Source organism: Amborella trichopoda, chromosome 5 (genome assembly GCF_054954075.1).
Source record: "Amborella trichopoda isolate Santa Cruz 75 chromosome 5, AtrichopodaSantaCruz75HAP2 v2.0, whole genome shotgun sequence".
NCBI classification, from domain to species: domain Eukaryota; kingdom Viridiplantae; phylum Streptophyta; class Magnoliopsida; order Amborellales; family Amborellaceae; genus Amborella; species Amborella trichopoda.
The window spans coordinates 33,877,570-33,902,748 of record NC_142340.1 but is presented as its reverse complement, the minus strand read 5'-3'; the positions used below and the strand labels follow the sequence as shown (position 1 = coordinate 33,902,748).

The following is a 25,179-nucleotide window of genomic DNA, read 5'->3' as shown; positions in this document are numbered from 1 at the left end:
TAAATTTGCTCAAATTTTACTTCAATACTAATAGTTTTTTTTATTTGTAAAAGGTCACATTTCGTCTCCCTCATTAAATTTGTTTGAACTAAACTTCAATCGTTTTTTTATTTGTAAAAGTTTCATTTTGTTTCCCATGTTAAATGCATTCAATCTTTACTTCAAGTCTTGAACTAAATAATATAACGTGAAAGTAATATGAGAATAGGAACTTCAAGTCTTCAACTAAATAATATATCATGAAAGTAATGTGAGAATAGGAACTTCAAGTCTTGAACTAAATAATATAACGTGAAAGTAATGTGAGAATAGGAACTTCAAGTCTTCAACTAAATAATATAACATGAAAGTAATGTAAGAATCTGAACTTCAAGTCTTCAACTAAATAATATAACATGAAAGTAATGTGAGAATAGGAACTTCAAGTCTTCAACTAAATAATATAATATAAATATAATGTGAGAATATGAACTTCAAGTCTTCAACTAAATAATATAACATGTAAGTATGTGTTGCTCAATCATGAGTGAGTGCGACATGTATGAGAGCGTGAGAGAATTTAAAGTTGTTGCACACGACAATAAAATCAAAATTTTAAATATGGGTAATATGTTACAATTTTCATTTTGTTATTTACTAATTTCTATCCTTCATTCCATGTTACTTTTTAAGAACTCTTACCAAGAATAAATAATACTAAAAAAAAATATTACTTCAAATTTAATAATATTTGGTAAATGATGTGGGTACTAAACTACCAATGTAATAATGTTTAAAATATGATGAGAGAGATATGCCACCACTTCATTTCTTCAAGTAGAATAAAATGATAAAAATACTTTTCTTTAAGTATAATAAGAAGACAATAAGGATATGAGTGAATTGCCCTGTGTGGTGTTTAAGGTAAATTAAACATCAAATATTGACTAAAAAATGAATAACTCAATTTTCAAAAATCAAAACACTCAAAACTACATTTAACAAAGAAGAATTTCTATATCATGTATTTATTTTTTAATTCAAGAAAAGGAGAGGGAGCTCACCCTTGTTCTCACTCCTTGTATGCCATACACTAGCTCTAGACCTTGTAGGCATAGGGTTATCGGTCAACCGAGTCCATTGTAGGGAATTGTCTGCAAAGATATCATAAAAGTTGACATTGGTAGTTGGACAGAGTATATACATACAAAAATTCGATCATGTAATAATAGGTAAATTTATATATTTTTTGAATACTTCTCTCATATACCGGAGGGAATTAGTTCACAATTCTAGTACGGGAAGAATCTCGATTCCAATATGGGAAGAATCACGATTCTTGAATGGTGAGAATGTTGATTCCAAGTTGATGGGGACAACGATTCAGTATGGAGAGGATCACAATTCCTGAATGGTGAGAATGTTGATTCCAAGTTGGTGGGGACAACGATTCTAGAATTTTAGGAATCACGATTCTATATTTTTAGGAATCACGATTCCAATCTCATCGAATCATGATTCTAGCAACAACTGAACCATGTGGGGTCATGTGTGATTCCATATAGATATGAGACTCGATTCCAACATGAAGGGACATCGATTCTTACAAATAGGAAACACGATTCTTAATTTATTTGATCACGATTCCAAAATAGTGAGAATCATTTTTCTCAAATCCGAATCGTATGGACAACGATTCCTAGATTCCGAAACTTATGATACACACGATTCCATGATTTCGATTCCTAAAATGATTCGGAATTACAGACATTTCCAACAACTATAGTTGGAACTCTTGATTGAGAATCTATTAACACATTTTCATCATCTTATTAAAGAATGCTTATTATCCCTTGGGAGAACCACAATCTCTGTTTGGGGGAAATTATCAAAATGTGTATCCCTTAAAAAATCGATCATGTGTTTTGTGATGGACATTTTATAATTAATTCAAAAAATACAGGTAGATATTGGAATAAATTTATTTCTTCTTTCTTTTTCACAAGCTACATTGTTTGCCCTACAAGAATTAGAGATATTAGTTCTAAGTTTCAAAATATATAACATGATGATTTTCCAAACCGTTAACGTTAATTGAATCTTTGATATGTAAGATATCTATATGTAAGGATAAAATGGAAAGGAATAAAAACAAATAAGGATTTTATCATAGTTAAGAAATAATATTGAAGTTTGGAATCAATGTGCAAAGTTAACTAATATAAAATTAAATATAAAGTAATGGTACACAAGCTGCAATTAAATATCCATGGATTCACATCTTCTAAGCAATCCAAATAGTAGACATGCATATCCATCTTTCTTTTCATGCCTATCCACATGACAAGTTTCTCCAGGTACCCAAACAAGCTTTAATTGATCGAAGATATGCAACTTGTCTAAATAGATTTAAACTCCAATTTGTCCCTCCATGCAAAAAATATATTAAATTTTTTTTAATAAAATAAAATAACTAAAATATTATTTTAAAGATATTTTGATTATTTTATTTTATTAAAAATCAATTTTTTTTAAAAGCTCACTTGATCTAAATTGCACGGCTTCATGACGAATATATTACTTCTATAGCGCAAGGGAAGTATAGGATAAATTCCCCAGAAATAAAAAGAAAAAGCCTAGTCCGTAGGATAAATTCCCCAGAAATAAAAAGAAACAAAGAAATTGGTGCCCCGAGGGAGCATACTGTGGACTTCCGTTTTGCATCCTTCCGGTATGAACATAAGCAGAAACCGGAGCGTCTCTCCTCTCAAAAAGAGAAGAAATAAACGAAGACACTCAGAAGCAAACCAGAGGAAGCTCAGTATTGATGGCTGTTGCAAATTAGGCGTTTCCACTAAAGTTAACCCTCTATTGATGTCTTTTTACAAATTAGGGTTTTCCGCTTGGTCTAACTGTCTGGTAATCATTCCCTTGATGTTATTGTTTCTCCCCCTTCTTAGGTCACATTTGCAGTCAATTGATTAGAGGTTTCTAGAGAGAGAAAGAGGGGGAAGGGAGAGTGAGAATGGATGGTGGAAACATAAAGCTATCCCTCGACAAGCTTCCCATTAGGCGTGTAGATGCTGTTGATGAGAATGGAACTGAGCACTTTCCGCCGTAAGTTTTTATGTTGTCTCCATTTTTCTTGCTAGTTTCTTCTGAATTTTCCTCTTCTTTTTTTTCCTTTATAGTATCATTTTGTGGTTTCTCGCTCTCTCCACCCTGTTTGATCTCATTATTGTGTTTCTCAGTTTTCAATCGAGGTTGCGTGTGTTTTTTTACCTCTCTCTCTTCCTCAGTTCATTTTTATTTGGAAATTGTGCAACTATGATCTCTCTCTCTCAGTTTATATTTATGCGATGAAATTGTGCTATTGTGATCTCGCTCTCACTCTCTCTGATTGGTCTCTCTTCCTCTCTCTCTCTCTCTCCGTTCATTTCTATGTGCCACTATGATCTCTCTCAGTTCCTTTTTATGTGGAATTTCTGCAACTATGTTCTCTCTTTCTCTCTCTGTTCATTTTCATCCTACATTTCCAGGAGTGACGTCAACCAAGATGAGAAGTATCTCTCATTGCTGAGACGAATCGATTTCACTCCTGTCGTGGAGAAGGATGCAAAGAAGCAGAAAGTTTCAAGGGAGAACCAGGCATCACAACAATGGCCATGGCAGAGCCTTGTGGAGAATTTGCGGCAGGCTCACCATGAACTCTCTGTTATCATTGATCTCGTCCATAATGTTAGTCATGCTCTCTCTTAGAGAGTAGCTACCCCTTCAATTATCCCTTTTTAATATTTTTTTAATTTATAATTGGCTGGATTATTCATTTTCCAAATACTTGCTCTAATTGGAACCAAAATGGTTGAAAATTAGCTTACAACATATTTTTATCCTTTTTTTGCATGAAATTAGCTTAAAACATATTAACTTGAAATTAGATTAAAATATATTAGCTTAAACATTTTGCTGTTATATTTGTTATGAAAATTTCAAATATAAAATATCAGTTTACTTCAGATACTTGCCAATGAGCTTTTAAGATGGTAAGGACACCAAAATTTGTTTTTTCCTCTTTTTAAATCAAATTGAGAAGTTTTGTTTCTTTTTAAATACATTTCAATTAATTTATTTATAAATGCCTTTCACTTAGTTTTAAATTATTGGATTGAATAATTACGTTTTCTTTTCAAATGCCTTTTACCTTCTCCAAAGATACATGCCAATGATCTTATTCTTTTCCATTTTTTTTGAAAAATTCATATGAGTTTTCTTTTGAAATATTTTCATTTGAGTTTTTGGATCTTCCTGATATCGTTGGGATGTAGAGTTCAATTGTTTAAGATGATGTAGACTAGTACTCTACTTAGTTATTTTCGCTAAAATTCTATAACGTTGTCACTAGTGTTTGCTCCTCGATCTTTTTATTATTTGAAGGTTCCCCTTACATTTTGCGTCTCCCTTTTTTTTTTTAACAGGTGGAAGCAAATGACGCTGTGGCTGTTGCAGGAATGACACGACCAAAGCCATTACCTAATGAAGTTTTATCTGACCTTGCCATTTCCACATCAACCAAGTTACAATGCTTTCAGGTATAGTTAAAATCACATAAAAAAAACCTAAAAATATGGTCAGGCATAGTTTCTCTTCATATGATTTGAGAGTCTAAAGTTGCCTAGTAATTTATTGCAATGGTGTTCTGGTTTTCATAAGATATGGTTTAGCCTTCAAATTCTTGTTCGTCAATCGTTGGAGAATGCGGCGTTGTATTATTGTAAGTTCTCTGTTCCGAAAATTTCCTGGAAGTGGACGACAAGTTTTAAATCTTAATGCAGGCATGTTGAATCAGTCTTTTTCGCCACAAAATCGAACCCCCTCTGATGCTGGCATAGTGTTAAATGCTATTGGTTTATAGTAGTTGATTATTAATGGTCAGAACATTAAGGAGATGTTGATGTGCATGGGCCATGGAGGAATGGTGTACTTCTGCTTCTGTTTTTTTTTTTATTAGAGTAATTCTTAGTTGAATGTAGTTTTTTGAACAAGTTGGGCAAGCTCTTTGAATGTAGTTTTTCCCCTTATCCTAGAGTTGGAAATGGCAATTGTGCATTTAGTATTTCTAGCTGCATTTTATCAGATGTACCTGGTATTGCCTTTGTTGTTTTAATGGGTTGTAGGTAATATTTACCTGTTATTGGTCATACGTTCCTGTTTTTAGGTTCCCCTTGCAATACCGATTTATAATCAATGTCTTGTCTCGTGAAATGAAGATGAAATGGTCTTCAATCATGATCATGACTCTGTTTGCATCCATAGCCACACGTCCAACCTCACTAAAACTTGCTCCATCACCCTAACCCTGTTGAGAAAGTTAGGTAACTTCCATTGGAAATTATTTGCAGTCTACAGCCCTAGTAGACCTCACCTTAGACAAGAATTTAACGATGAACCAAACCACATCGCAATACCATTAGAAACAAGAAATGATCCATCAGGTAATAAGTAAAGGAAAGGTATATAGAGAGACCATTATTTTTAATACAAGGAGGTCACCATCATTCTCATCCGTCGGATTTTAAATCGTGTGGTTGTGAGTGTATTATGGACTAGACTTAAACTTCAAAATAAATTTTCTTGAACTTTGTCACACGTCCTAAGCCATCCAATTTGACATCCAATGGGCTAGTAACAATTGTGACCTTTCCCCTTTTTTGTCTTATCTCTCCCCTTTTGATCTTTTCTTCTGCCTCTTCTTCTCTGTCTTCGCCCCTCTTCTCTCATCAACCTCTCCCCCCTCCTTTCTTCTTCTCTCTCCCATCAGATCAGTTTTTCTGCGTCTTCTTCTCTACTTAGTATCCCCTGAGACAATCCTCTACTTTCTCCCTTATCCCTCTCCTCCTTGCAACCTCCTTCACTCACCTCCTCTGTCCTCCAGATTGCCTACTACGAAAACTAGAAAGCATATTTTCTATGCTTCTCGTAGCTTCTCTATTGCCTCCTTAACTTACAGTCTCTGCTCCTCTCCTCTTCTTCAAGTCTTCCTTCTTTCACAGCCTCCATGCCCCCAGACTTTGAACAACTCTCTCAGATACCGACTTCACCTTCTTCCCCAACGTCGATTACTTCAAGACCTTTGGCCTTTCTACACCGCTGAAGACAGCAGACCGCTGGCGAGTAAGGACTTAGAAACTTAGCCTCTCGGGTTACTGATTTCAAGCATCTGCAGTTCGCCTCACAAACCTCTCGCCCATCTTAGCTGCTGTTCAGCAACTAAAACACAGTCGAGAGCAAACTCCACCAGAAAATTTTGAGAACTTCCTCAGTAGCATCCTCATTTTACATTTTGTTTCTTTCTTCCACTAGCATTGTACTCTTTTTCTTACGTTTTCTTACCTTGAACATGCACTACTTTCGCCTGTTTTTGGATTTAGTCACTCTCCACCTTCTGATTCCTTTTGTATTTTGAGCTCCCAATATGTGGGATGGCATAGATAGCCTTTTCTTCATGTAAATTCCTTCTTATTAATACAAAGTTAACATTCTAAAGAAAAAACAATTGTGACCTCCTCATAACAAAGATAAATGATCTCATAGTATACAATCCCATTAGTAAATACTCATTAAGAATATAAATTAGTCAAATAGCTATTTGATGACACAAAACAAAAAGATTAGAATATAACAATAACATTATTAGTCATGAACTACAATCATAACATAAGTACGAACGAGAAAAAGTACAGCACCACAAGTCCACACCACCACAATTTGCAATCTATAGGCTTAAAAGTTTGTTACAATTGCAAATATTACAAAAACCAGGTAATACATTGGAATCAATATAATTAATAGTCTTCTTCATCAGAATCAAATATAATTAGTCATCTTCTTCATCAACTTCATTTCCATCTTCTTCATCATTGGATTCCTCTGTATTGACATCTAAATCATTGTCATTTGCACCATATTTGTGAAAGTTTACATATTATTTAGTACGATGCAAACTTACCTCTTTAAAGTACATAAAACCTTAAAACATTAAATTTACAATTTACCTCATTGTGGTAGTTCCATCTCCCTCCAATTCTGTTGTTGGTCTTCAATATCTTTAGGCTTTTCTTTCTCAAAGATCAATTCATCCACAATTAGTCACTTGGGTATAAGAGGATTGGTTTAGCCATGGTCCTATGAGATAACATTCCAAAATATATAAAAAATATAAATTAAAAGTATCTAAATATAAATAGGAGCAAGAACACTAGAACTTTACAATTAATGGATACATAATGAAAAACGTAAACAAGAGTCTATTACTTCTTCTTTAAGCTCAAGTTGTACTGTACAAAGATCAAGTCATTTAGCCTTTTCTGCTCCAACTTATTTCACTTATTCTTCTTACTACCACTTGCATTGCTAAGTCTGGCTGAGAATATGAACAACGAAATTTTGAAGGTTGGGAACTTCTCCATTAAATTGTTCCTAACAAGCAGTTGACAATGGTAATTGAATAATACAGATTAGAGAATCAGAGATACTCAAGGAAAAACATGATTCATTATAATTGGTTAACAAAAAATTAATTAATAAAATGAATTACCTAGGATTTTGTGTAGTCGAACCCAATTAGTTAGGAAAAGACTTTGATGATGATGATGATGAATTACTTAGGAGGACAATGTTCAAAACAGCAGATGCGGGCACCTAGTCGGCCAAGGGTGCTGGTAGCCTAGGTGGCAAGGCAGGCGCCTAGTTCACAAGGTGTCCTTTTGGGAAACTTAGGGGTCTAGTCCCCACGGGAGCTATTAAGAGGGATTTGGTTGCCTCTAAATTATCTCAGAAACTGTAGTTTTTTAGAAATTTCAATAAAACAAATTATCTAAGTTGCTGATACACCATATTTCATACATATATTGATATAGCAAATATCAATTATCAAATATAAAATTGCTATTGAATTGGTAGAAGTCTAAAAGTCCAATGAAAAAGAAAAAGAAAAGATGCCTAATAGTAATACACAATTACACATTACCCAAAATCATCATTCCACAATTTTAGTTCATCATAGCCAAGTGAAACAAAGAACACTTACATGAAAAGTCCCAACTCCATACTCCCAAGTCCTAAGTCCTAATGTTACATCAGATGTGATCATGTAATTGTGGGATGACGACAAACTCGGTTTGGTAATTGAGTTTCATCATCACTGCCAACAATGTCCTGATGTGCACTAGGACCACCACGACCACCACCAAGCCACCATCTGATGATGATTATGCATCATAGTCGTCTCCCTCCTCTTCCTCAGTCTCCTGTGAATCTGCCTCCTCCTCCCTCACTCTTTTGTTTTCCTTTCGACGAGATTGAGATCTTGTTGCCCCAGTAGGGCTTAATTGAATTCCAGCTGCTCGCCGTACTTGGGTCCAAGTCAAATCTTCTCCTTCGAATATGGGATCATCTTTGGCATCGACCAACCACTCAGATGTATCATCCATCTAACTGACAATGATGGGGTCAATGTTATCCCTTTTTAGGTAACGTTCCTTGAGCTTTTGATTATATTGAACGAAGACAAGGTCGTTCAGTCTTGTTTGTTCAAGCCTGTTTCTCTGTGTATCTATTAAGTGCAATGTAATAAATCAATGGTTAATGAAATTATGAAATATTTTGAAAATATTAAATATATTAATTTAGTGGAGAAAGGGATTACCATCTCAGAAGAACTAAAGTTGTGTGTGCAACCAGATGAGGTGCTTGTCAAGCTCAAAATGCACATGGCCTCTGTAAGTGCTAAGCGCTTTGGCCATGATTGGTCCACCATGAACCTTAAAAAATAAATAGAGTAGAAATCTATATAAATATGTATTATAAATTTGGTAGTTCTACCTAGACCGCTAGAACAAACTAACGAAGTACTCAAATAACAAATTCACCATGAAAACTGGTGAATTTGTTATTTGAGTACCATGAAGCTTCATCAAAAAACAAATTCACCATGAAAAGACAAAATTGAAACTTACCAGGGAAGAGTGTCGTTCTCTGCCTTACTTCTAATTCAGTACAGAGTGTCCCAAGTGATAATCTATACTTATCTAAATCTCTTGACACTTGTTCTTGTTCTTCTATACTAGGGATGAGTTTCATTAAACACTTGTTGATTCCCTAAAGCATGTTGATTCCCTAAAGCATCCCTGGATATCAATATTAGGGTTTTCATAGAAATAAGTATAGTTTAGATAATACCTTGCTAGGTGAAGGGGCCTCTGTAACTGGCTGTCCCTTTTATCTTCAACCATCTTCAAAATTGGAGAGTATGTATTTTCATTGTAATAAATTTTTTTCTTAATCTCTTCCTTTGCAACCTCCCATGCCTGGTATATATGACCCATAGCTGGCTCCTTCTCACTAACAACAAGGTGCAAAACCTTAACTAGAGGTTCAAAACCCACGAGGATGCGAGTAACCCCATTCCAAAAGGATGGTGCTAAAACTAGATTGGCCACCATCGTCCCAGCACTTGTAATTGCCCCATTTGCATTGAACCCATTCTTTAGATACAAACATCTCCCTAAGCTTGTGATTTTACTCCATAATAGAGTGCAAACACAAATAGGAGTTGGCAAATCTTGTAACTCCAGGCCTCACCAATTTCCTATCATTAGTGAACGTGCTCATCATAGCCATCACATATGTGTGGCTGTATATGAACATGGTGATGGCCCTTGCTTTCTTTATGGCACTGGCCACGGACTTTTTCTTGCTTATTGCCTCGAGCATGAGGTGATGCAATGATTGGCACATGGTGTCCAAAAGAGGTGTGGCCTATTGGCCTCCAACATTCTACCAGCTGCCATGTTGTCTGCAGCCATGTCTGTAACCACCTGAACTGCATGGCCTATCCCACTTCCTCAATGCATTTTTCTACCAAACCAAGAATGAAATCCGCATCATTTATCTTGTCTGACGCATCAATGGACCTTAGAAACATTGTTCCCAATAGACAATTTACCATGAAATTCATAATGCTCCTATGTCTTCTATCGATCCATGAGTCAGTCGTTATAGTGACTCCATATCTACCCCATGTGTCCTTGGCAGTCTTGAAATATTCATTAGTGAGTTCCACCTCTTTTTTAAGCAAGGGCTTTCTGAGTTGATATTATTTTGGCACTTTATATCCTGGCCCATATTGCCCCACTGCTTCCCTCATGATCTGAAAGGTCTTCAAACTAGTGGCATTGAATGAGATGCCACATTTGTAGACCCATCTTGCAACATATTGATCAACCTTTTCTTTTTGTTCTTTTTTGTACCGGTTGTCAGTAGTTGTCTGCCCCTTTTCGCCAATTGCAACCTCAGGAGCTGGGGGTGGAAAATAGATATCCGTAGGTCGCTTGCTTAAGGTCTTCTCTGCCCAATATCCTATGGCGTATTAACAGAGCCTCATCTTGAGCTACTTCATCATCTACTCTATCTCCCCAAATATCAATTGACCTAGTGATCTCTTTGATTTTTTTCTTTTCCGCTTCCTTCTCGTTTCTGACCCCTTGTAGATAATCCAATATCTCCTTCCTAACATCTGCAGGGATTTGGGTACATGGGGCCACATCTCCTCTTGTACTGGCTAAATGTTACTTCAGTCTATCAATGCCACCATTGTAGTTCTTCTTACAAAATTTGCACTTCACAAATTTTATCATTGGGATTAGGGCACATGCCATATTTAATCAGTTTGTTTGCTAGAACTAGAAGAAGACATCTTCACCTTATCAAAACCTGAAACGTGAAAACAAATTGGAACTTCATTTAAAATAGAATCAACTTATAAAAATTTACAAGAACAAGAAACCAATCAAGAAAATTAAATATAAATAAACAATTTCGATTAAGCTTCACTGTTTCAAAGATTTTAAGTTCAGTTGGTTTGGAAACACTCTTTCGCTCTCTTTGTTTTAATTATTTGTATTTGCATCTTCAGTCCAATATATCATAAATTGGAGGGTTATGAAAAGGAAATTTAAAGGGGACAATTGAGTCAAGATAGAACGGGATGAGGAATTGAAGTGTGAGAAGAATAGTTTGGGGGTTGTGAGGAGGGGATAGTTGGGTCAAGAAAGAATGGATATGAGGCATTTCCAGGGAGGAATCAATTTCTTTTGGGGGTCGAACTCATTGTTTCTTTCTTGAGGTTTCTGGTAGAAGGTCATCGGAAAATGGTAGGAGCAGCATCCTCATGGGAGATTTTCTGTCTAGGGTTTGGGAAGATGGGGGAGGCAGAGAGTGAGAGAAAGCCATCTTGGTGAGGTAAGGGTTTGTGGGGAGAGTGTGGCCAACTTATGGCTGAGGATATAAAAAGGATACTTGTATAACACCAAAACAACTTTATAAGAATAGCAAAAAAGCGCTTTAAACGTTTTTCAATTTTGTACTTTAAAACCTTGCAATTTTTTTCTTTCAATAACTAGTTTCTTTTATTTGACATATTCCAAACAAAGCCTTATATATATATATATATATATATATAATTTCAGCGCAAGATCTACCCTAACGTGTTTACCATAAATATGTAAAGATTACAGAGTTATAAGCTATTAATTGTTGCAGAATTGTAACATAATAAAGAAAAGCACCTATTATTATAAGCACAGAAAGGCAAGATACATCAAATACAATTCCAAGAAGTGTGCGTATATTCACGAATTTTAAATGTAAAAACAAGTTTGAATTGCATATTAGAAAGATAGAATAACAGTGCTACTTACTGATTGGCATATATCAAATCCTTGGGTTTTTAAGTTTAGAGATAAAACATTTAAGATATTTGGATCTGTAAGTGATACAGAATAATTAGGAAAACAATTAAAATAAATAGGTCCACTACATAAACTAGATTCAACCATTCCGTGTAATGAGTCGGAAAATCTATTATGCCTGATGTCACGTAGGCATACTAAGATAGAATTATTAAGTCCTAAACGAGTTAGGGGTTTAATTGCAATTTGAATTAAACCTATATGAAGATATTTATAATTTTTTGTTTTATGGACTTGTAATATTTTATTAGATAATAATTGGAAATCCTCTTGGTTACTTGTAACAGATAGAGTTTGTTCTCCTGTTTTGATGGCATATCCCATTTTAAGATCAAAAGTACCTTTTTTATAAACATCAGATATTGGAACCTTTGGTATGTTCCAATTTTGAATTTGGGCTTCTATATCATTTATAATAATTTCTTCTTTATTTTTAATTCTTAGAGTACTACTAGTTGAGCTAATTGCTTTATCTGACAGATTCTTAATAATTTTTTCCATTATTAGGTTGCGGATGAGTGTTATCTGGACTGTTCTCTGTGACTACCTCTTATGTCTCTTTGACCTCAATGGCTCTCCTGGCCTTAACGGTCTTTAGACAGGGTGTCTGAGCGTCTCTAACCTCTACGCTCGGACCAACTTTCTCTAATGGATTAATTTAGTAAGTTTCTTTTGATACAGTAATTAGTGTCAACTAGTAATGCTCTAAACAGGGTGCGGCTCTGATACCAATTTCGGCGCAAGATCTACCTTAACGTGTTTACCATAAATATGTAAAGAGTACAGAGTTATAAGCTATTATTTGTTGCAGAATTGTAACATAATAAAGAAAAGCACCTATTATTATAAGCACAGAAAGCCAATATACATCAAATACAATCCAAGAAGTGTGCGTATATTCACGAATTTTAAATGTAAAAACAAGTTTGAATATACGCACACTTCTTGCATATACAGTGTTACTTACTTATTGCATATACAGAGACTTGCAAACTGTTTCCATTCAGAGGGATAGTAGGAGGGTAAGGAAGATATATTACAATCGCACATTATGAAATCATAAGGACATACAGAAGTTACCGACTTTTGACGATGTACAGACAACTGGATGGCAACTGTATAAACTAACCTACTATCTACAGAAGTTGAGAAAAACAAAGTAGAAGAGAGGAGAAGAGGATGAGATTGAGAGAATATGAGAGCTTATGAGAGCTTCTGATGCTGCTTCAGTGGTATCCTTGACGAAGTCCGCCTCTTTCTGGAGAAGGGAGGAGGTATTTATAGGCGGAGGAAGAAGCCGGATGCCTTAGTGGAGAAGGTATCGGTGTTGTCGTGAATGGCTGAGAAGACATAAGGATGACGTCTTATCACGGAGTGGGGTCACGAAGAAGGCCGCGTGGGTGGCTAAGGATGTGGCCGTGCATCGGTGATAGGTATGGAGTATCTTTCGTGCATCGGTGGAGGTCATATATGTGAGCGGCGAGGCATAAGGGAAGGATACGTATGAAGAGGGAATCTATACTGTGGCCTTGATGTGACTCCAAATTAGTCATATCAGCAAAAGAGAGGAAAAGGAGAATCTTTACTGTGGAGGTGTCTTGTCTTCAGCAAAAGTAAAGGAAAGGGGAATTGTTACTGTGGAGGTGTCTATGCGAGGTCATATCATCTTTATGAGATCGGGCCGAGCTACGCATCGAGTTTTTGGCTGAAATCTTCGAGAAGCGGGTTGCCTGACTCTACAGTTTCTTCTGAAGTAGTTGGTTCTGTATTTGGTGCTGCGAAGATGTGAAGAAGGTGTTCTTCGAGTTCTTCTAATGTGGCATTGGGGTGTGAGAGACGCATTTTCTTGAGATATGCAGAAAAACTAGGAAGACTGACAATATTATTTTCTTGAGGATGAAGTGTTTCACATGGAGGGGGTATTCGTTTGAGTATGAATGTGGAGGGATCGGTACTGTAGATATCCCACCATTTGAAAAAGAATCCTCCACCATGGACTGAGATCCATACTTTGGCTGTTCAACGCCTTAAACTAAAAGCCAAAGAATTACCTTGCTTAACACTACCTAATCCTACTGCTTTTAAAATCATTGAATGTGATGCCTCAGAATTAGGTCTAGGTGGTATACTAAAACAAAAATTTGATTCAACCGAACAGTTAATTCGTTTTACTTCAAAAGCATGGAATCCTACACAAAAGAATTATTCCACTGTGAAAAAAGAATTACTTGCCATAAGCCAGCGACTAATTTTTCTTTCCAATGATCTAAATGGCTATCTTCTCGTATAAGTAAACGAGAAAAGAAGACGTCTTTATACCATTTATAATGAGATAATGTAGGACATCTAAGATTGGATAAAAGGTCAGCAGTTCGTGCTGCTAAGATAGCAGTATTTCCTATAAAATGTAAGGCGATAGTATATATCAAAGTATTGACAGCATCACTTTCAGTAAATAAGACATCCTGGTTATGTTCATTCTTTGCTGTCCATTTACGAGTATTTGTTAAAATTTGTTGTTTCGTTTGGTCATTGAGGTGGAAATCCCACCATCCTCTACGCCATCCAGTAAATCCTGATACTATGGCTTTCGCTATTTCTTGATCATGGCTTCCAGCCATTTTACATGCTGATGCGTACATTGTCATATGTCGCATAGTATCTAATATTTGATGGTCTGAAATCCCATCGATACTCCAATTAATGATAGTCCGACCAGTATAAGTTGATGTATGACTGACTAGATCTTCTTCAAGTTGTATGTCAACAGGAGTTGGTCTCTTATAGTATGGTCTAGCATTTATCGGTTGCCAATTTTTGCTATAATTAATTCGTTGGATACTATCTGGAGGAATACTATGTTCTATAAAGGATTTTTGCATATTTGTCAAAGTATTTCTAATTTGAGGTTCAGGGTCTTCTTCTTGAAGAGTCATAGTATCATGGACTGGAATTTTCCCTTTCCCTTTATCTTCAGAACTTTTCTCAATTACAAATTTACGAGTAGATGACTCACATTTATCTCTATGTTTTGGATGATATGTTTTGATCAAGTGATCAAATTCAATAGAATCTGTATCTGTATCTATTCCTGGAGTTTCATTTTGGAGTTCAAGGATTTGTATCTTAGTTTTTAATTGAGCAACTTCTAATTTTATGGTATTTACTTCTTTGTTGAGGTCAGCAATAGTCGGTTCTTTTTGATAAGCTTCATGCTGACTTATGCGTTTCCTTATGTCAAAAAAATTATACTCATCTGGAGGTTTGAGTAAAGGGATAGGTTTTATTTTTGTTTTAGCTAGATTGATGAATTGAGTAATTATTTCTCGTTTTTCATCAGGATTAGAAATTCTCTATTAAATCTAAAATAAGATTGTCTTCTTTTGTTAAAGTATGAATATTAGAAGTAGTAATAGGACATTTACATAAGTCTTCATCATCTTCTGAACTAGTAGTTGTATTTGACCAATAAAGGTCTTCATCATGGATGTTACCGAGAAAGGATGTATGACTACTGGATGACGTAGTATCTGAGTCTGAACTAGATGGAGAATCGTATATTTGGATGATATCATATATTTTATTTCTGATTTGTTCATCTAGTATCACCGCTGCTATTTTCTTTTTGACTTTACATTGGCTTTTATAATGGCCAACTTACACTTATAGCAGATTGGTAATTTTTTATCCTTTCTTTGAGATTTTGTAGAGACAAATCGTTTTGTAAATTTATTTTTCTTTTTAGGAGAGTTCTGGGTTTTATCCTGTCTTTGATCAGATCTATGTTTATGTTTTCTCCGTTTATTAAATTTATGTAATTTATGAGGTTTGGTTTTGTCAATATGTAACCGAATTGTTCACAAAAATCACCGAATTCTTTTTTGCCACTTATATTTTGTTTATCGATTTGTTTCTTTAATTTCATATCTGTGCATAAGGCTAATCCTTCAGCACATATTTCTGCACAGCCAAAATTGGTATCAGAGCCACACCCTGTTTAGAGCATTACTAGTTGACACTAATTATTGTATCAAAAGAAACTTACTAAATTAATCCTTTACTTTTTATTGAGAATAGGATATCTAATCCATTGTAAGACTTTATTGAGAGGCTTATAATTAATGACTAATCGTGGAACTCCACGTTCTTGTTCGGCATTTTTATTGACATAAAAAGCAGAGCAGCTCCATGGAGATAAATTTGGACGAATAAGCTTCTTTTGAAGTAGATCTTTAATTTCATTATGACATGTTTGGAGTAATTCAGTATTAATTTGGATAGGTTTAGCTTTTGTTGGAATTTTTGTTTCACTAAAATCAGGTTCATATGGTAATCCAACAATGTGTTGTTTTCTGTTCCAGAAAGCAGTTGGTAATTCATGGCATATTTCTCGTTCAATAAGACTTTTGAGTTGTTGTATTTTTTGTATCATTTCTTCAGATTGGAGTTTATCAGTAACAATCTTGTGTTTGATTTCAAGTTGTAATGATCCTAAAAACTCTTCTTTTTCTTTGATATGATTTTTAACCGTATTGATTTCTTTGGTTTTTGGTTTATCAAGAAATTCGAATTTAATAAGTGTGTCATGAATCCTTGTTTCAATTCTTGTCTCAGTAATAGTCATTGGATATAAAAAAGTGAGAAAAGGTATATATATATATATATATATATATATATATATATATATATATATGTATATATATATATCTATATATATATATGTATATATATATATATATACACACACACACACACATATATATATATATATATATATATCAATATGCCATTTGAATGGGGATATTAGAGGAGTCCAAAGGGACTCCTGAACACTGTAAATAGAGGTGGGACTTAGGTTAAGATGTTTATTGTGGATCTTAAGCTAGATTTTTCTGCAAAGTAAAGAAGGAATTTGACGTTAAATCCATGGGGAATTTGATTCCTCGCTGTCACTTCTATAGCTGGCCTGGGGCCCCTCTTCTCTTTAGTTTTAATTCAATTTTCTTCCTCTGTAGGTTATATCTTATGATTGATTTGGTGGTGTGTTACAAATTCTATCACAAGGACTGTTGGAAACTTAGAGGGCTTCCCGATCAAGTAATTGAGTGATTACTAGTTCAATGGATTTAGTAACGAGCGTGCTTTTAAATATAATTTGGTTTTTTATTTCTTTTTTTTGGGTTAACATATAGTTAATATGGTTCCTATTCTTTGTGTGTGCCTTGTTTTAATTTTTTTTTTTTCTTCTATATTTCTACCTTTTATAATTTTCTGATCAACTGTCTCATCCGCCTTTTCTACTTGCTACTATATTTGTATCACCTTGTTACTTGCTGAACCTTTTCGCATTCTTTGTCTTTCCCTATGATTCTGCCTTTAACCCTCCTACTTCCATCAGCTCCTTTCTGTTCCTCATTTTCAGCTCCCTCAACTCACTCCTTCACCTGAAATGACTGCACCATTTTCATGCCTTATCCTTAGAACCGTTGGCCAGTGACGACTTGTGTATAAACTTGAACATCATCAACTATTGGTTGCCCATTGTTGTGTCTAAAGAAACAAGACAAGAAATGGTCTGGTACTGGCCTTAGAGGAGCCCATTAGTAGACGCTTAAGAAGTGCTTACCTAATTTGTGATTATTTCAGATGGTCCATCTTGATCATGAATGGATCTGTTTGATTAGTTTTCCATATAAAACTATCCATGCTGAGGCTAAGTCCTGTAACTTTGTTCCAACTTCTGACATATATTGTTGGAGAAAGTCTATATGCTCCATTCTTCGAACTTTACATCTTAAGGTCAACAGAACAGCATTGTAGTTTCTTCTCACTTGCCATCATCTCCCAATTTTTTCACCTCTAATTTCACAAATGTGTTTCTTGGTGTTATTGGATAGTTAGGCCCATAATCCTCCTTTGATATTCCGTTGGAATCTATGCCCCCACAACCCAGACATAACTGTTGCCAAGGAATGTGAAACCATAATTCTATTGTATTCTTAAGAAGAATTCAGGTTGATTCCAATCATGATTTCGTGGAGTGCGGGTTTTTTATGAAGATTATCAATAGCATTGAAAGGTTTTCAACTTGGTATCACTGCAAGTACATCCTTGATCTACTGAACTTATTTGAGATTTTTGTTTCTTTTGGAGGTTTCCCAATTTACTAGCGATTAGATTGCCCTTTGGTTGGATAGTGTACAAATTGACGATAATTCATCGCTGATCAACATAGTTTCATTGCAGAAGCATGCACTTGGTGAAACATTGATTACTATTGCATAGTGTTTTATATGTGTTTCTTTTTTATTGAAATGCTAGCTTCTCAAATGCCCTATCATCAATCTTAGCCCTCTTATTTCTCGATATGCAGCATGTGGGCAAATATTTAAAACAATCTGCAAAAGCTTTGGAACATCAGGTTGCAAGGGAGGCAAGATTCTACGGTTCATTAATCAGGTGAACTTGCAGTACATCCTACTGGTTAGAACCAGGGAAATTCACTGCCGACAACTCTTAGGGTGTGTTTGCGTCGTACCACTAAACATGATAAAGTACATATGTTTTCTTTTCTTTTTCTCTTTTTCTTTTATTGATATACACACCATGGATTACTTGTTTTGTTCCATTTCCAGGTTCTATTTATTAAAAGAAAATATGCCGTTAACACCACTGAGGTTCCATAAGAATACCTGTCTTGTGTTCATAATCTAAAGAAAGCAAGAAGGCACATATTCAGTCCCTCTGAACTCACTCAGTATTCCAGTCTTTCTAACCTACTTACTCCATCCAAACCGTTTACTATGCCGATTTATTTTCTTGCTATAGAGCTAATCAACTATTGTCTATTTTATTATTCACCCTCTCACCCCTCTGATAATTGAATAGATTGCAACAAAATTGGAAAGTAAAGCGCCAGCGTGCACTAGCTGCCCCTTCAGGAAGTGAGGGCTTCACATTTGATTTATCTGATATCTCTCTATCAGATCCATTACTTTTTCGAACATCTTCTCTATCTACAGTTCGAATTGAACACGACTCTACTGGAATGCTGGCTGTAACATTGCCTCCAAATTCATGTCATGCATTGTTCTTAGGGTTTCGTGATGGTCCCTCAAGTACTATACCAATCCAGCCTGCTGGCTCCAACATTGATTCTTTAAGGGAAGGGTTTGATTGTGGAGCTAAGAAAGAGACAGCTACTAATGAAGATGTCAATGAATGCCTGAAGGAAACACATGCTTTACTACGTAGTATCCATCGAGCTATCTTTGATGAGCAGGTATCGTTTGTCGTTGTAATGCTAATTTAGAAATTTATCTATCATATTGATTTACTTAAAAGTATCAGTGATAAATATTTCTATTTCATTGGAATGTTGAGAAAATATGATGGATTTGTTTATAGTGTGTTTGGCATCGATTTTGATAATGCAATATTGTGGATTTTGTGTGATACTGCATTGGTGGTCAGCGCTCAGGGTTCAGAAAGCCCAAACCAAATCACTTTATCATGTAAAAACACTGCTTGAAAGCTGCATTTTACATTGTTCCTGAAAAGGGATCCCGACCCCTTTTGTCTAACTGTACGGACACAATTGTACTGTGGCCCTATTGGGATATAATTTTATGAGGTATTTCTTTCACCTGTCGCAAACGGAGCCTAATTACATATCTTCCTTGATATCACTAGAGTTTCCTCATTTCTTATTTTTCCTTGCAACTGGTCTTTTAAAAAATAATATCATCTAGGATTACAAAAAAAATAAAGTCGTCAAATTTACATTAAATACGAGTCACAAAACCTAAGAAAAATCATATGTTTATTGAAATTAAAATTAAATGTCAGGTTTTACTTTTATTCTCCAAGTTTTCTTGTCATCCAATTGTACTTTTTAACAAAGCTTCATAGACCCCCTTAGAAATTACCTTGCCAAGCATACCCAAGAGCAATATTGTCGATGTGATTTTTATTTAATGCAGGTCTTTGATTGGGTAAATCGTGAAGCTTTCAATGGATCTCCTGGAGTTAATGTGACAGGGATGAGAGAGAATTTTCTCCAGTTGAGCTTAAATCCAGAAATCTCTGTTTGTTTGAAATTATTGGCTTCAAACAAGGATGATCAGAGTGAAAGCCAAAATGGCATTCATAATGAAGGCTCTCGGGTGGTATCTGTGGATCTATCTGAGGGGTCCGGAGCTTCGGATGCGAGGCTTAAGAACACCCAAGAAAAGGAGCAAAATTGGCTTCCTGATGCTCTGAGTTGTGAGATTTATCTGCAACAGTTGCTCCTTGAAAATGTATTTGTTAGAGACAGAGAGATACGTGCTCCTGTCAAATGTGGCTCAAATAAAGTGCAAGGATCTATGAAGCCTATAGGTGATGGGTTTGGTTTTTTGGGTCATTTCTGCGTGTCACTCAGCCACAGAATTTTCTCTCACAAAGTACTTGTAGATCTTGAAAATCTGGTATGTGCTCCATTTGGTTCACGCTCTAAGATTTGTCTTCCAACTTAGTTTGAATTTGAACTTTGAACTATAGTTGCATAATGTTTTTTTTGGCAATGACTCTGGAGATGCTAAAAAAGCCACTATTGTTATATAATATCTAGGAAATAACCTAAAATTCAAATATAGTTGTAATTTGTAACAATGATTAAAAAAAACTGCATTTTCTTGTAGATTATGTGCAAATTTTGTTGAAAAGACGATGTCGATTCATTTGCTATTTGACTTTGAGAGATCTGAGTGTTCTTTTTTTACGAGCATGGTGAATTCTTTTGAAGATGCTTTTTAGTTCATTTCCGATGCAGGCAGCAAGAGTTCCATACGTTCACTTATTATCACATCCTACCTGGAACTCTCGAATATCTGCGTGGTCGCTATATATGAAGGTCCCTCAATCTATCATGCACTTGGGTAAAACAAAACCTGAAACATTTGATTTGGAAAAAGGGATCAGGTCACAGTTCTACACTAAAGTTGTTGTGAATGATGAATCCATATGCATTGAAGGAGAAGCTGCACCTAGTGTGGTTGGTCTATTTAGAAGTGATTCCGTGGAGGTTCGTTCAATAAGCGGTTATCATTGTGGCTTGGAGGACCTCACCCCGATGTTGTTGCAACAGGTATGCCTCAACCCTATTAAATTCTTTCAAAATATTTGAGTTTGGAGAAAAATATAAAAAACCAGCCAAATGTCTATGACCAAGTTTCTTTTGTTAGGCACCTTAACATTAATTAAAATGCAAATAGTAGTTCTGTATTTGGGTGAGACAAAATCAGAGGGATGAGGATATACCATCCGTAGTGCCACATGTCCCCATCTACCACTGCGACCCATCACCCTCCCATCTCTCTCCGTCAGCCTGCCCCAGGATCCTCCATCATCTAGACCCCATGCCTCAGTCCAAAAACCCTCCTCAACAAGTCCTGTACACTAGTCCCCCTCCCCCATCCCATCCAACTGTTACAATCAATGCACTGACAGGCATCAATGCGCCCTCTCCACACATTTCTCTCCACAGGCCTCATACCCTTCTCCCACCCATTAAACCCCAAAACCCGTGTTGGTCCTCTTGGCCCCCCCCTTCCCCCACTGAAGACCATCGAAGCTGCCTCATATTCCCACCTCCATATGGTCAATACCCATGCCACATCCATACTGAAGACCCTGGCCTGTAACTACAGCAGTTACTGCTGCCAGCCCACCAACAACCCACTGGTTCTATCATTTCTCACCCAAGTTTCTCCGATGCCGACCATGCCCTCCCTGTCTCGGAAGCAGCACCTGTCACTCTGCTACCTCATCTACGTGGAATCTACGCGGAGCATACTCCTACTTCATCAGGCCTTAGAGCACATTATTGGAGAACAAATGGGGTTGCTGCAGTCAGAATCTTTAGTGGGCTCCTGACTGCCTGCAAACCTACTGCATCTGCTAATGGTAATCATAAACCGAGTCGCCAAATCCCTCAGTTTGCCAGCTTGCTTGAACATTGCAACAGGCCTGCACCAAAATTTATGTGAGATGGGGCCTCAAACCCTCGTGTTGTACCTCATTGCAAAGGAAATCATCCCACGTAGATTGACCCTGCTTGAAGGGGTTTTGGTGCCTGTCTTCTAACCCCCAAGACATGATCTTAAGAGAATCAACCAGTGGGGTAGACAAGTCTTCAAAGCTCCTCAAATTTGATGACAGCATACTTTTTTCCTTTGCAGTCAACAAATTTTGACGATGGCATACTTTTTGCCTTCTTGACTGACAACTGCATAGGAGGCCCACGAGCCCCTAAAGGCTATATGGAGCCAGACTACACTTGAACCATGGAAGCCAAATAGAGGAGCTCTCAGGAATGTGCAGATCTGGCTTTGCATAGAAGGTATTTCTTTTCACGCCTGGTACTTGGAGATACTCAAATTAATCAGCAACAGATGTGGGAGGCTCATGAGTGGTGCAACTGGAAAACTATGGGGTCTGCATTGGCGGGAGGTACTGCACATCCTGATTGTGATCACTAACCCATCCCAATATCCCCAGTCCTGCTGGTTGCTTGTAACAAGTTTATGGTGTTTATCAGTCACGAATATCGTCAGTCCAAAAGGAAACCTAATCCTGCTTTAGAGTGGTTCCCCACGTAAGAGAGCCTGAAAATGCAGAGTAGTACAACACAGTCCATGGTCATTTTCCTCAGGACCAGGAAGGGAGTTGCATATGGTTGTCAGGACCACAAATTGGCAAAACAAAGATGTCAGGCCTGATGCAATTTTGACATGATCCAGGCCTGATGCAATTTCTTCAAGAGTGATGGTTTATACACCCAGTTTTTTTTTGTCACTGCACACTTGTGCCTGCTCCCCGGTGTTCCAGCATCTTATAATTGTTCATTTTTATACTTACATAAACCTTCCAAATAAAGCAACCCCATGGTTAAATGAAAACCTACTTAGTGGCTAAATCCTCAGCGTTGGACCAGTGATTGTTAACATAGGTGGCTTATGAACCAAGAATTCATTATTTATACTTCGCAAATTGATGCAAGGAGATGATACAAAGAGATACTCCTTGATTTATTTATTCATGGCCAGTGTACATGGTCCAGATGCCTTTCTCATAGATCGGTCAGTTTGGTGAGAGGTAGAGAGTCAGAGGCTCATCTTTTGGGAAGGCGGTAGAGAGAGAAGTCCAGAGAGGGAGAATCCTTTTTTTTTTTTTTTTTGTTCTAAGGAAGGAGAGAGAGAGAGAGAGAGTTTTCTGGTTGTAAGTATGAAATGGACTCGATTCTAACCGGTTGGGTGATTGTGGAGCTACCAAAGATGCTGCAGTGACAAAAATTTAAGGTGCATAAACTAATCCCCTTAGTCAAGGATTCGTTTTGAGTAATGCTGGTAAATGATGATCCAAAATTCTCCAGAAATGGCTGAAAAACAGATATTTATGGTTTGTTTGTCGCGCCCCCCGAAGCATGATTAGTTTGGCATGTTGGGGTAGCATGTTAGTTCTCTTTAGCTGCCACTTTAGAACCCCAAGTGATTGCCCACTCAGAAATGCTGGTTTGTTGAATGAGATGAAAATTTTAAAATACCAAATTTTGTCCCACTTGAAACATAAGCCTTTCGTAGTGCCTGATTTAAGCCTCTCCTCTAATTAAAGTTTGTAAAATTGGAAATCTTATTTAAGAGAAAAAACAGACTACTTTTTTTTTGGGTAAGTAAAACAGAGAAAATACTTAGCTTTTATATTCTCGACTTTTGATTGCTTTTCTTGCTCAATGATATTCATAACAGGTAGCGAGCCAGGTGGTACATTGGATTCATGAGGAGGCCCTTATTGTGGGTATGAAGGTTACTCGAGACTTTTTGAGCCTATGGTTTGAGGTAGAGCAAGGAGATCGGCTTGGTCTTGTCGCTCGTATAGACCAAGACGATCCACACTGTTGCATCGGGTGGTGGTTGGTGTTGGAGGATGCGAGAATGGAGGGCCATCCTGATCTTAGCAATGGAGGCTCATCAGAGAGTAAGAAGTTTTTGGGGCATCTCTCCCTAGAGTCTCTTTATGCAGTTTTAATGGATCTGGTCAGTTTATGCAGTAGCAGTGGGACTTCATGATCTCATGCAACTCTCTCTCTCTCTCTCTCTTAAAGAAGCTCTTCCACTCGTGAACTTCTCTGTGCTCACTTTATATGTGCACTTCTTTCTCTGCGTCCTCTTTTCATAGAAGCACATTTATTCTTGGTTCCTCTCTCATCTCGCTAAGCAAGCCTCTAGTCAATTTATCTTTAGAAGCGCATTTTCTTTCACATCAACGCTCCAAGTGAACTTCTGCCATCAGCCTCTATGGAAGCTCCTTTGAATTTCGGGTCCTTTTATCGCACATCTTCTGCCATCGGCTTCTATGGAAGCTCTTTCGAATTTTGGGTTCCTTTCATCTCTCCATTGACTTTTCTTTTCCCTTTCTCATTTTTCTGCCCCTCTTCCTAGGTCCCACTTTTCCCCATTTTCAGTTTTTCTCTTCCTAAGTACCCACTTTTCGAAGTCAAACCTTTTGTAGTTGATACCCGTTGTATAACATTTCATTGTAATGTGAAGGATGTCGTTCCCACTTTTCGTAGTCAAACCTTTTGTAGTTGATACCTGTTGTATAACATTTCATTGTAATGTGAAGGATGTCGTTCCCATTTTTCGAAGTCGAACCTTTTGTAGTTGATACCTGTTGTATAACATTTCATTGTAACGTGAAGGATGTCGTTCCCAGTCAAAGCTTTTGTAGTTGATACCTGTTGTATGACATTTCATTGTAATGTGAAGGATGTCATTACCACTTTTCGAAGTCAAACCTTTTGTAGTTGATACCTGTTGTATAACATTTCATTGTAATGTGAAGGATGGTGACAGATGCGCCAGGGATTCATAAAAATTTGAGATTAAGAAAAGAAGAAAATTATGGGGGATATGATATTCAAGTGTCAAAAAACACCTCCATGAGGAGCGCAAGAAATTGACAGGGTGCATGCGCGCAACCAATATAGATAAAGCTAGAGAGAGAGAGAGAGTTTCAATATATTACTTATCACCAATTTTATCTACCCAGTTGGTTTTCCAACTTGCCCTTGGGACCATGAGCATGTTACTCTTATTAGGCCTCTTGTGGTCCCTCATTCTTCCCATTATCTTTTGAAAATTTAGGTATCACATTTTCTGTGGCTTTGGAATCCCTTGCCCCCAAGAAATGATTCACACCCATGTACAAAAGCGAGAGCTTTACATGTGACCGCTCCCACATATCTCTTCGCTGTCATATTTGGGTAGATGGTTAGGACGATTTGAGTCACAATATCACAAGTTGGCTATTGAGCGTCGGACTTTGATTCGATGGCTCTAAGAGTCTTCAATTT

The 25,179-nt window shown here is 36.6% G+C and overlaps 1 protein-coding gene across 4 annotated transcripts; it reads left to right on the top strand.

The window, feature by feature from the left end:
• Positions 1-2,748: 2,748 nt before the first annotated feature.
• LOC18432701 (RNA polymerase II transcription mediator) lies at positions 2,749-24,620 on the top strand. Of its 4 annotated transcripts, none has more exons than XM_011624506.3 (9): positions 2,749-2,838; positions 2,940-3,096; positions 3,519-3,717; positions 4,455-4,568; positions 18,160-18,245; positions 18,675-19,068; positions 19,769-20,254; positions 20,599-20,913; positions 23,573-24,620. In XM_011624506.3, the coding sequence occupies exons 2-9, from the start codon at positions 3,005-3,007 to the stop codon at positions 23,891-23,893; spliced, it is 2,007 nt and encodes a 668-aa protein (XP_011622808.1). In that variant the 5' UTR covers positions 2,749-2,838; positions 2,940-3,004; the 3' UTR covers positions 23,894-24,620. The 4 variants fall into 4 exon arrangements, with proteins under 4 accessions (XP_011622808.1, XP_020521966.1, XP_006842865.1 ...); XM_020666307.2 differs by having other exon boundaries at positions 18,160-18,340; XM_006842802.4 differs by having other exon boundaries at positions 2,749-3,096.
• The last annotated feature ends 559 nt before the right edge of the window (positions 24,621-25,179 follow it).